The 13,560-nt window shown below is 36.0% G+C and overlaps 1 protein-coding gene across 1 annotated transcript in view; it reads left to right on the top strand.

The window, feature by feature from the left end:
- Positions 1-13,560, top strand: part of LOC143392514 (guanine nucleotide-binding protein G(q) subunit alpha) — a 287,083-nt gene that overhangs the window by 198,493 nt on the left and 75,030 nt on the right. The window contains exon 3 of the mRNA XM_076846074.2: positions 5,491-5,645. Coding sequence (XP_076702189.1) covers positions 5,491-5,645 — 155 coding nt within the window. The remainder of the gene's footprint in view (positions 1-5,490; positions 5,646-13,560) is intronic.

Below are 13,560 nucleotides of genomic sequence, written 5' to 3'. Positions count from 1 at the left end.
ATATTTTATTTTTCTTTTATTCTGATGCTGGGGATTGAACCTAAGACCTCACCCATGTTAGGCAAGTGCTCTGCCATTGAGCTACTTCTTCAGTCCTTCTTGTATTTTATAGTACTTATAATACTTGTTTTAGGCATTTTACTAACATCTCTTAACTTCACTATTGTGAAGAAATGATGTGTGTTGATTTGAACTATTCAGTTTTAATGCATATTCATTAGTACTTCATGCATCCTAATCTTTCTCTAAAGATGATTTACTAATAAATAAGTAATAAATGATTTTTAAATAATACTAACACAGTTTTTAAAAATAGCTTTACATAATGGTTGCACCCCACTTTTTTGCCCCCACACTCCCCCAAAAAATTGGCAGAAAATCATGATGATTATGTGGTGAAATATGATACAATTAAAATCTCATTGGTCTCCGGCTGATATCAAGCTCTACCTCTGCACTTATGACCATGATTCTTTAAATTGCTCAGTGAGAGACTGAATAGTCTTCATCTAATACCAAGTTTAAGAGGGACATGAGAACTTAGCAAAGAAGAATAAGTAGATCCCTGCCACCAGTAGATTTCAAACAGGATCCATAATCTTCAGGAGGGGCTTCAAGAGGCTGTATCATGCAGTAATTTGTAATTTTGCTGAGCAATGAGTTGCATCATAACTGCAGAGAGGCTTTTCTATGGAATGAGTCAGTCAATAACGTGAACCCAGACAGCAGCGACTCGGTATGACTTTATTGTTGTCATTTTTGTAGTAATGCTTATTTAAAAAGATGCAGCAACAACTGTCGCTGTGTGCAGTGTACCTGAGAGAGGGCCAGCTGTTCAGGCTATAAAGGGGTCAGAAAAAGGTGAAGAAGTCTGATGAATAACTGTGTCCAAGTTTTCTGCTGTAAATTTGATGCTGAGGGGCATTTACAAATTTGAAGACTCAGAGACCCAATATCCAGTAAGGGTTTCCAGAATGTCATTTCCCATTTGAACAAATTAAGAGTTGGATAACATGCCAAGGATACAGAGGCTAGATTGTACATATATACCATGGCTTATATTTTCTGTGCTATTTTTCCTTTTGTTTTTGCCTTTTAAATAACTAGTTACTTTAGATATTAGGCTCCACCTTTATGTATTTTATATGCATTCTGTAATTTAACCCTGTAAAGTTAAAGCAGTTATTACCCCATATAATGGATGGGAGAGTAAGGTAACCAGGAAGCAAAGGTTTATAGAGATATTGGCTACCTAATGCAAAGTCATTCTCAGCTGCAACTGGGTGGGATAAGGCAAATAGGCCAGTCTGAGGGTTTATCACTCTGTTATGTGCTTCCTTTGAGCAGAGGAAAACAAAGCTAGCTGGATTGTTGTTGGTTTCCCCCTCTCCCCCTGTATTTAGAGTAAAATAGAAAATGTAGAAAGATGGGAGCCTCAGCTTAGAATTAAAACAGACTCTGATGGTGATCCCTATCATTTCTGATTCAGAGGTCCTCCGAAGTCTCCCCTTCAAACAGAGCAGATCTAATGAGCTGAATATTTGTGTCTAAGAGCTTCAGCAAATGTGGAAGTTACCATTTGGTTTTTAGTTCCAGAGTGTAGGAATAAAAATAGGTGTGACATTCCAGTCTAAAGCCACCTTGAGCTGTTAATGAGTTTTTGAAAATCCTTTCAAAGTGACCATGAGATTTTAAAAATTTCATTTGAAAGCTTGGCCCTCAGTGGGCAGGGTAAGACCTAAGACCTATGTGGTAGGACCTCCGTTCCTTCTTCCCTTGGCAGAAACAACCATGGAAATATCAACACATCTAAGATTTACCTGAATTTTATGATCACCATGTCACAAAAACAAGACATTACCACATTGGCAAGTCTCACAGTTTCCATGTGGCCTTTCCCTAGAATTCTGCCAGAATTCCTAAGAGGAACTTTTTAGAGTTCTCACAGTGTTCCTTCTAAGGCTTGCCATGAGCTTCCTAAGAGTTCTGAAAGCTAGCATTCAGCATTAAATATCTCCACCCAACGTGCTCAACAGTAACTTAAAATGAAATAAATTTATATTTTACATTTTATTTTTATGATTCATTAACACATTTTGCTTTTCTGTGCACAATGCTTAAAATAGGTTAATTATAATTGACTTATTATTTATATTATGTTATTGAAGGCGACTTCATCATATGCAATTTTATTGATAAATGTTTTAATTTAACATAATTATTTATAATTTTTTACTACTTTTTGACATTTGGGCAAATTTTTAATAGAATCTAATTTATCTTTCTATTCTAACATACTAAAAATATTATTTCCACAATGCAAAATGTTTTTTACAAAAAAAAAAAATCAAGGATTGCTATTCCTTTGGAAATGTTTATGTCAACAATTTTTGAGTTCTGTGTGTGTTTTATAAAATGCCGCCAAGCTTTTAAATAACTTAGAGAACATCACATGAAAGCTCCTACATAAATGCAAATTTTAATTGATTATATTTGAATGCCTTTTTCCAAAAGAGCAAGGATGGAATTCTTAACTTCAGCTTTAAAAGTGACTTAGAAATTCTGACCTGGGTGAAGGCAGCACATTGATCAGTGTATATTAAGGGCAGTGTTCTTTCTTAGATGATGGAGGTTGACTTGAGAGTTATAGTTTCAGCACTGAGACAAATGATATGGCATTCATTATGCAGGTTTGTGTGGATTGAATCACCATGATTTTTCTCACAAGACCATCCCCCCACCCCCACAGTTAAAAGAAGGTATCATGTTTATTTTGCCTATAAAGGTTTTGTTTGTGTTATTCCTTCTCTTTGGAAGCCTCATGAATCTTCATCTTCACCTGTTGTCTAGCTAACTCCTATCTTCTCTCTGATACCTACTCAGTCCATACTGCATTGAACTTGCTCATGTACAAAGTTAGCTATGTTCTGCCCTGTCTTCTCAGCTATGGTTTGAGATAATAAGGTATTATTTTGCTGAATGATATTGTGTGCTCATAGAGGAACAGTGTCATAACTTCAGTGTTACACATTGTGGGTGTGTTTATTACATATATTTACAGTCATGCAATTTATGCTAGATGAGATCATAGGTGTTTTGGTTGAGTTGTCTTATGTTTATGGACAGGGAAAATTTATATAAAAATGTAATTTCTCATAAGAATCATCACTCGCATTATAGGTAAAGCCAGAATTAGAATTTAGGTGTCATAATTTCCAGCCTACTTTAGTACCCACTCTTCTTTCTTCCTTCCTTCCTTCTTTCATTTTACAAATACTTATCATTCACCAGGTATCAGACACTTTGCTAGGCCCTGATAATGCATTGTTGAGCCTGTCTTGGAACTTATACTATCATTAGGGAGAAAGATAATAACAAACATCACGTAAATGCCCCTATTCCAGCTACTGAACTAAGCGTTGTTAAGAATTTTGTAGTTCTATGAGAGTAAGTAACGGTAAGTAACGGATGGACTGTTTCCAAATGCCATTGCTTGGTCTAGTGGAGTGAGTTATCAAATTCATTTTGGAAATTCTACCTACCCTAACCTGTCACCATGTACTTTTACCCAATCCAGAAAGCAGTCTTAGCCATTTCACCTAGCACATAATGGAATTTGTCTACATATTATTGTAGTAAAATGCCAGAAAATTATTCAGTTATCAGCATCCATTAAAAGTACCCACCAATGTCACCTACTGTGCCCCAGGTTGTGTGACTTTAGACTATATCCAACAGAAAAACATTTGGCATATGTCCCTGCTTCCATCCCATCTTCTGCCTTCCTCAATATTCTCAGATTTCTCAAGAAAACCCATGGGATATGTAATTTAGGATTATATCAGGGGTGGTCAATTGTCCTATCTCAGGACACAAAGTTAGTGCTTGTTCATGTTTAGTGAGCAAGGGCAGAAAGGGAGGGGTTAAACCTGATGTTAGCCGTACTTGCTGATGTTGGGCAGAGTGAAGGAAGCCTCATACGCTTGGAGGAGGGCCAATTCTGTAGGCAGAGCAGATGGGTTCAGCCCAGTCTTTGGGAACAAGAAAGTTCAACCTGATTTAACAGTGTGGCTGTTGAGCCAAGCAAAGCACAGCCTGGACATTCACTTGGGCCACTGTTTTTGAAAGGCTCCACTCAGAAGGAACTCTGATTGAGGTAGGCCCCACCAAGGATGGGATTCAAGACTCTAGGCTGTTAACATTGCTGATAGGTTAACAAAGCATTGGCTAGACTGGGACTAATTCCTGAAAATAACTATAGGAATCCATTTCCAAGAACAGATAACAGAGTAGAGCTAGGGCTTCTCGGTTGCTAGATCTGATTGTTGTGGTCAGAGTAGAACTCATAAGAAAGGGGATTTCTTAAGTCTAAAGTGTGTTGAACTTCTTAAAACCTTAAGTCAAAATTAGTGTATTAAAAAAGGTCTTGTCCTACTTATGGGAAGAGAAGAAAGGTAAAGGTTGGGATCCAAACAGGGCTGGAATGACTAATTTAGCCACGATGCAATCATGATAGCCTTGCTAACCTTGTTAAAAAGTTTGTATCTCTATGCAAACTCAGGACTCTTTCAATAATTATCAGCTATCTGCCTCCAATTTTCAAGTTAATTAGTTATTATTTTTATTTGCATATTTATATGTATGTCTAATTTGCGTATATATTACATTCAATAAAACCTAATTTCATTGGGATTATTAGTGATATATTCTGGCTAATTTGAGGATAAATGATGTTTGGTTAATAAAAAATATTGTTATTTCAATCTTATTGAAAAATATTTTAAATCCCTCTTTCCTGCTAAATGTAGTATAATGAAAATAAGAACTTTTTATGGTTAAAAAATTGAGTGGGATCCTAAATCTGATAATATAGACTAGGCAGATAGAAAATATTTTGGAGTTTGGAGTGTGTAGGGGTAGAGGGAAGATGATTATTATTGTTCAAATTAATCATTAATATTAACTGTTCTTCTGGTGGTTTTATACCCTACCCTAAAAGTGAACCGTTAAAAAAATCACCTGATTAGTTGATGATTCTGAGTTTCTGCTAAGACATGTAATAGTTATGGGCTGATGTGGTATGTGTTTATTATAATAATTTATAAACATAGAGGGGATAATAATTTAATATTAATAGTTTTAGGGTCACCATACTTGCCTGAAAACATCTCAGCATACATAAGATGACTTTATTACTGTTCTGGCAAGAGAGCTGAACACTCTGCTTTCTTACAGTTTTTCTGATCAACTTTAAATAGCCTTAAGGTTTCCTGTAGAAAGAAAGACTTGAGATTGTGTTTTCTCTAAGAAAAATTAAAAATATGAAGCATAACTTTATTATGAATCAGTTTGAAAATTAGTCTAAGAAGGAAGATGTTACTTGAATCATGCATAATGTAACGTGTAAACCAAAGGTCATTTGGGAAGTAATGGAAAGGGTATTAAAACTGCTGCTGTTTTTTTTTTTTTTTTTTTTTTTTTGTTAAACAGGCTCATGCACAATTAGTTCGAGAAGTTGATGTGGAGAAGGTGTCTGCTTTTGAGAATCCATATGTAGATGCAATAAAGAGTTTGTGGAATGATCCTGGAATCCAGGAATGCTATGACAGACGACGAGAATATCAGTTATCTGACTCTACCAAATAGTGAGTATCCAGGCAGGAGGCATTGCGATCTTTCTCTTTACCCTGGTTTCATTTGAATATGTTCTACAATTGTTATAAGGTCCGCATTCTGTGCTATGTATGTGGTAATCAAACTTAGGAATTATAGATACTAGGCTTGTTCCAAACTCATAAATCTAGACTATATTATAAGGGACTGGACTCACAATGGAGAGTATTTTCTTTTACCTATTTGAAAAATAAAACAGAAGAATCTAAGAATCTGATTTTACCACCTTGTTTCCTCCCCAAAATTGCAAAACCAGTAATTGTCAAACAAACTACTGCAGTTTGAAATCTTGTAATAATAATTTTTGAAACATTCTGATCTTGTTCATGTGCTGGAAAACAAAACATTAGATATTGCAAATAAAAATATGATTATGGCTTCTTAAAACATAAGATTTCCTAGTTTGAGTTCTCAGAATCTTGACCGTTTTCTGAGAGCCACTATTCTGTTGATGGATGGGTTTTCCTTTGCATGAAAATTGCATGTGAGTCTAATTTTGCATGCATTCCAGAATTATTTTGTGAGGTGTCAGTCAAACTCATGTGTCCTGGGAAAGATTTGTGTTCTAGAGAGATCTGTCAGTTCTCCAGTTATATCTTGCCTAACGGAAGGAAAGTAAAGATGTTGGTAATCATTGGATTAGTGTCATCATTGTATTCAACAGTTTAGATAATCCAGCACATGAAAAATAGTGAGGATGTTTTTTGTTTTGTTTTTTTGTAGTATTTAGCCAGATTTCTGTCTGCATTAATTATGTTAACCCAATTTGCGTTTTGTCTTATTTTGTGGACAGAAGAAGGGTTGGAAAATATTCAGCAGCCTTAGGCCAATTTATTTGATAAAGTCCCCAGTAGATGAGAGCAGGGTCTTGGGGAAAACAAGGAGTCCCAATAGGCTGATTTGTATTACTTAATACTGCATGGAAGACCTCAGAGCTGTGCCCTCTTGTTTTTCCAGTGTAGTTGTATCTTTGCATTTATAGAAAACGAGAAAATGATTCAGGTCGGCCATAGAAATATTGCCTGATCAAAATATTTTCTTGTATTCTTATGGCAAATTTTAATTACATAATTCTGGAATGTGACATAAAATATCTCTTACACCTGAACTAAGGCTCATCTCCTTATGTGCCTCTGAAATATGTGCTATACTCATTCTATTTCTTCATCTTCCTCCTTCCACACATCTAAATCACTCTCCTTTCCCTGGATTCCCTCCTGCTCACCTTAGTTCACCCATCTTCCCTTCACTCCCTCCCTCTGTCCTTCCCTTCCTTCTTCCTTCCTTCTGAGCTTCTGCTATGTAAGTTTCTTTGAGTACAGAGATGGGAAAAAATACATTCAACTCTTCTCTGTTCCAAATTCTACCCCCTCCACCTTTGACCAGCTGTCTGTCTTGTACTTCCTGCCCCCTCTGTCCTTCTGTTTCCTTTGCCATTTCAAATTTCATCGATCCCCCTCGCCCAATGTTGCTGTTGTGTTTCATCCATCCTCCCTGTTCCTGCTCGTTTTGTCTCCCCCGCTCTGCTTGTTTACTCCTCCACCCTCCTTTTTAGTTCTCTCTGGTTCTAACTCCTTTCCATTTCTCGCATTTCTACTTTGATGCCTTTACTTAAGTAACCTTTGTCTTTTCCATTTATTTGAAATTCCATTCCTTCCCCTCCCTGCCTCTTTTATTTATCCATTATTTGTAATGATCCTTCCCACAGTGAGATCTTGCTAGTTGGTAAAGAGCTCTAATATCTAATAATTATATGCTCATCAGAGTTAGGTTCTCCCTCAGGAATCTGGTTTGCTTTTTGACCAGGATAGACCCTTTGGTAGATTCCTTGTGCATGAAGACACCTGTTTTGGTTACCATGGTTGTGGTCTTGAGAAAAGCCTCCATCACCTCAGATGATATTCCCCCTATTTAGATTTTTAGATTTCTGGATATGTGTGCATTACTTAGTATGAGAATTGGATGCTACCATACCTACTTGCTTTAGGGCAAAGAGCTATCCTAGTCAGTTCCTCCAGGTCCTCTTGGTGCTGTGATCATCAGGAAGCCACTATCTTAGAATTCTGCAAGTACAGGTCAGGTCCACCATAGAAACAGGCCTACTCATTGGACACATCCCTTTTGATAGAGCCAGACCACGAATGGGGCATCTGGTGCAGACTGATCTCAACCACCTCAAGTGATTATTCTATAAGTAGTTTTACCTTTTTCTTATGGAAATGGGAAAAAGTCGATATTCCAAATTACATATATATGGGTACATATATCTAAGATAGATACATATACCTGATTCCTTTCTAAGCATATTTTTATGCTGAAGAAATAAAGTGAATTTTGGCATGTTCTTATACCTTTAAGCATTTTAGTATGCTTCTATTTATAGAAGACATTTTCCTATATAGTAAAAACTATAATATTATACCTGAAGTTAATACTTAGTACTTATCAGTTCATATTCAAATTTCCCAGATTCTTCCAAAAATGTTGTTTAAAGGTGATTGATTTTAGGACTGCACACACCATCTGCTTGTCATGTCTCTATATGACCATTTTATTATTAGTTGTTCAAAATATTACATACCTCTTGACATATCATATTTCATAATTTGATTCAAGTAGGTTATGAACTCCCATTTTTCCCCCGTATACAGATGCAGAATCACATCGGTTACACATCCACATTTTTACATACTGCCATACTGGTGTCTGCCACGTTTTTTTTATCCATTCATCTATTGAAGGGCATCTAGGTTGGTTCCACAATCTAGCTATTGTGAATTGTGCTGCTATGAACATCAATGTAGCTGTATCCCTATAGTACGTCCTTTTAAGGTCTTTAGGGAATAGTCTGAGAAGGGGGATAGCTGGGTCAAATGGTGGTTCCATTCCCAGCTTTCCAAGGAATCTCCATACTGCTTTCCAAATTGGCCACACCAATTTGCAGAGCCACCAGGAATGAACAAGTGTACCCTTTTCCCCACTTGTTGTTTGACTTCATAATGGCTGCCAATCTTACTGGAGTGAGATGGTATCTTAGGGTGGTTTTGATTTGCATTTCTCTGACTGCTAGAGATGGTGAGCATTTTTTCAAGTACTTGTTGATTGTTTGTATGTCCTCCTCTGAGAAGTGTCTGTTCAGGTCTTTGACCCATTTATTGATTGGGTTATTTGTTTTCTTATTGTTTAATTTTTTGAGTTCTTTGTATACTCTGGATATTAGGGCTCTATCTGAAGTGTGAGGAGTAAAAATTTGTTCCAGGATTTAAGCTCCTTATTTACCTCTCTTATTGTTTCTCTTGCTGGGAAAAAACTTTTTAGTTTGAATGAGTCCCATTTGTTGATTCTTGTTTTTAACTCTTGTGCTATGGGTGTCCTATTAAGGAATTTGGAGCCCAACCCCACAGTATGTAGATCGGAGCCAACTTTTTCTTCTATCAGACGCAGAGTCTCTGATTTGATATCAAGCTCCTTGATCCATTTTGAGTTAACTTTTGTTCATGGCGAGAGAAAGGGATTCAGATTTATTTTGTTGCATATGAATTTCCAGTTTTCCCAGCACCATTTGTTGAATATGCTATCTTTTCTCCATTGCATGCTTTTAGCACCTTTGTCAAATATAAGATAGTTGTAATTTTATGGATTGGTCTCTGTGTCCTCTATTCTGTACCATTGGTCCACCCACCTGTTTTGGTACCAGTACCAAGCTGTTTTTGTTACTATTGCTCTGTAGTATAGTTTGAAATCTGGTATCGCTATACCTCTAGATTCACTCTTCCTGTTTAGAATTGCTTTTGCTATTCTGGGTCTTTTATTTTTCCATATGAATTTCATGATTGCTTTATCTATTTCTACAAGCAATGCTGTTGGGATTTTGATTGGTATTGCATTAAACCTATAGAGAACTTTTGGTAATATCGCCATTTTGATGATGTTAGTTCTGCCTATCCATGAACAGGGTATATTTTTCCATCTTCTAAGATCTTCTATTTCTCTCTTTAGGGTTCTGTAGTTTTCATTGTATAAGTCTTTCACCTCTTTTGTTAGGTTAATTCCCAAGTATTTAATTTTTTTTGAAGATATTGTGAATGGGGTGGTTGTCCTCATTTCCATTTCAGAAGATTTGTCGCTGATATACAGGAATGCCTTTGATTTATGCGTGTTGATTTTATATCCTGCCACTTTGCTGAATTCATTTATTAGCTGTAGTAGTTTCTTTGTAGACCGTTTTGGGTCTGCTAGGTATAGAATCATGTCGTCCGCAAATAGTGATAATTTAAGTTCTTCTTTTCCTATTTTTAAGTCTTTAATTTCTTTTGTCTGTCTAATTGCTCTGGCCAGTATTTCGAGAACTATATTGAATAGAAGTGGTGAGAGAGGGCATCCCTGTCTTGTTCCAGATTTTAGAGGGAATGCCTTCAGTTTTTCTCCATTTAGAATGATGCTAGCCTGAGGCTTAGCATAGATAGCTTTTACAATGTTTAGTTAAGTTCCTATTATCCCTAGTTTTTCTAATGTTTTGAACATAAAGGGATGCTGTACTTTGTCGAATGCTTTTTCTGCGTCTATCCAGATGATCATATGGTTCTTATCTTGAAGTCTATTGATGTGGTGAATAACATTTATTGATTTCCGTATATTGAACCAGCCTTGCATCCCAGGGATGAATCCTGCTTGATCATGGTGCACAATTTTTTTGATATGCTTTTGTATCCAATTCGCCAGAATTTTCTTGAGGATTTTTGCATCTAGGTTCATTAGAGATATTGGTATGTAGTTTTCTTTCTTTGAAGTGTCTTTGTCTGGTTTCGGGATCAGGGTGATGTTGGCCTCATAGAATGAATTTGGAAGAGCTCCTTCTTTTTTCTATTTCCTGAAATAACTTGAAAAGTATTGGTATTAATTCTTCTTTAAAGGTTTTGTAAAAGGTTTTGTAAAACTCCGCTGTATACCCATCTGGTCCAGGGCTTTTCTTGGTTGGTAGTCTTTTGATGGCTTCTTGTATTTCCTCCTTTGTTATTGGTCTGTTTAAATTGTGTGTGTCTTTCTGACTCAGTCTGTCTGGGCAAATCATATGACTTAAGAAATTTATCGATATCTTCACTATCTTCTATTTTATTGGAATATAGGGTTTCAAAATAATTTCTAATTATCTTCTGTATTTCTATAGTGTCTGTTGTGATATTGCCTTTTTCATCCCGTATGTTAGTAATTTGAGTTCTCTCTCTTCTTCTCTTCGTTAGCATGGCTAAGTGTCTGTCGATCTTATTTATTTTTTCAAAGAACCAACTTTTAGTTTTGTCAATTTTTTCCATGGTTTCTTTTGTTTCAATTTCGTTGATTTCCGCTCTGATTTTAATTATTTCTTGCCTCTGCTACATTTGCTGTTGTTTTGGTCTTCCTTTTCTAGGGTATTGAGATGAAGTGTGAGCTCATTTATTTGTTGTTTTTTTCTTTTTTTGAGGAATGACCTCCAGATGATGAATTTCCCTCTTAAAACTGCTTTCATTGTGTCCCCCGATATGTTGTGTCTGTATTTTCATTTATCTCTAAGAATTTTTTGATTTCCTCCTTTATGTCTTCTGTAACCCATTGATCATTCAGTAACATATTATTCATTTTCCAGGTGATGCAGGATTTTTCCTTCCTTTTTTTATCATTGATTTCCAGTTTCATTCCATTATGATCAGATAAGATGCATGGTATTATCTCCACATCTTTATATTTACTAAGAGTTGCCCTATGGCATAATATATGGTCTATCTTTGAGAAGGATCCATGTGCTGCTGAGAAGAACGTATATCCGCTTGATGATGGTTGATATATTCTATATATGTTGGTTAAGTCTAGGTTATTGATTGTGTTATTGAGTTCTATAGTTTCTTTATTCAACTTTTGTTTGGAGGATCTGGTGAGAGCAGTGTGTTGAAGTCACCCATAATTATTGTGTTGTGGTCTATTTGATTCTTTAACTTGAGGAGAGTTTGTTTTATGAACGTTGCAGCACCATTATTTGGTGCATACATATTGGTAATTGTTATGTCTTGTTGGTGAATGGTTCCTTTTAACAGTATATAGTGTCCTTCTTTATCCCTTTTGATTGACGTAGGTTTGAAGTTGATTTTATTCCATATGTGTATGGCCATTCCTGCTTGCTTCCGAGGACCATATGAGTGCTATGATTTTTCCCAACCTTTCACCTTCAGCCCGTGTATGTCTTTTCCTGTCAGATGAGTCTCCTGAAGGCAGCCTATTTTTGGATCTGTTTTTTTAATCCAAGTTACTAGCCTATGTTGCTTGATTGGTGAGTTTAAGCCATTAACGTTTAGGGTTACTAAAGATATATGGTTTGTACTTCCAGTCATGTTTGTTTGTTTGTTTGTTTGTTTATTTAGTTATTTTGGCTTGTTTTTCCTCTTTGTTTATCCCCCCCCCTTTACTGAGTTACCTCGCACTGTTAGTTTTGGGTGCTGTTTTTCATTTCCTCTTCTTGTAGTGTTTTGCTCAAAATGCTTTGCAGTGCTGGTTTTCTGGCTGCGAATTCTTTTAACTTTTTTTTATTGTGAAATATTTTAATTTCATTGTCAAACCTGAAGCTTGATATTGCTGGATACAATATTCTTTCTTGGAATCCATTATTTTTCAGCATTTGAAATACGTTGTTTCAGGATCTTCTTGCTTTCAACGCCTGTGATGAAAAATCAGCCGTTAACCTAATTGGTTTACCCCTGAATATAATCTGCCTCCTTTCTCTTGTAGCTTTTAATATTCTCTCCTTGTTCTGTATGTTGGATATCATCATAATAATGTGTCTTGGAGTTGGTCTATTACAGTTTTGTATGTTTGGGGTCCTGTAGGCTTCCAGAATTTGGCAATCCATTCCATCTTTCATTTCTGGAAAGTTTTCTAAGATTATTTCATTCAACAGTTTGCTCATTCCTTTGGTTTGGACCTGTATACCTTCTTCTATCCCAATTACTCTTGAGTTTGTTTTTTTATGACATCCCATATCTCTTGGATGTTTTGCTCATGGTTTCTTACCAGCCTTTCTTTGTTGACTGTACTCTTTTCAAGTTGATAAGCTTTGTCTTCATTATCTGATGTTCTGACTTCTATTTGATCTAGTCTATTTGTGATATTCTCATTTGAGTTTTTGATTTTTTTATGATTTCCTGCATTTCTAGGATTACTGTTTTTTTTAAAAAAATCTCTCTCTCCTGGTAGAGTTCATTTTTTATTCTTGAATCTGCTTATGTAATTTATTTTCAAAGTATTCTTTCTTTATTTGGACTTGCTGTCTAATGACTTCTTTCCATCTGAATCAGGTATGCCTTGAGTTCTTTCTCTGTCCATTTTTCTGATGCCTCTAGGTTCTCCTGTAAATTTAAGTCGTTCTGTATTGTTTGTAATCCTTTTTTCCCTTGTTTTTCATGGTGTTCACATTACTTTCCAACTCTGTTTAACTGCTGTGTTTCTGTTTTCTCCTATAAATTTGTTTTGGTTTTGTATATCTCTGTGGTCTCTCCTATGTGATGGGAGGCTATGTCTAGAGATGCTGGGCTTTATTGTACTTTAATGCTGATTCATTCGATTCATAAAAGGCTTACGGATTCTATAGGCATATAGTGATCTGTTGTTTGGTCTTAGGACTTTATGTTTAGGTTGGGTGCTATGATGGTATGAAGGTTAGTATGTCTTGGCTACTTTGGAAGATTGCTCTACTGAAGGGGGCTATTAACAGGCGAATGGATCCTTAGCTAGGTACTTAGGAGCCCTATAGATAGCCTCAGAACATTTACCTATTTGTATTTAGAAAATTACACATAATGAAAGTCGTAATGCTTGGGATGAAAGTTAGGGGGAAGGGGAAGGAAGGAGTCCTTAGAGAGA

The sequence above is a fragment of the Callospermophilus lateralis genome, chromosome 2 (assembly GCF_048772815.1).
Source record: "Callospermophilus lateralis isolate mCalLat2 chromosome 2, mCalLat2.hap1, whole genome shotgun sequence".
Classification (NCBI taxonomy): domain Eukaryota; kingdom Metazoa; phylum Chordata; class Mammalia; order Rodentia; family Sciuridae; genus Callospermophilus; species Callospermophilus lateralis.
This window is presented reverse-complemented; position numbering and strand designations above follow the sequence as displayed.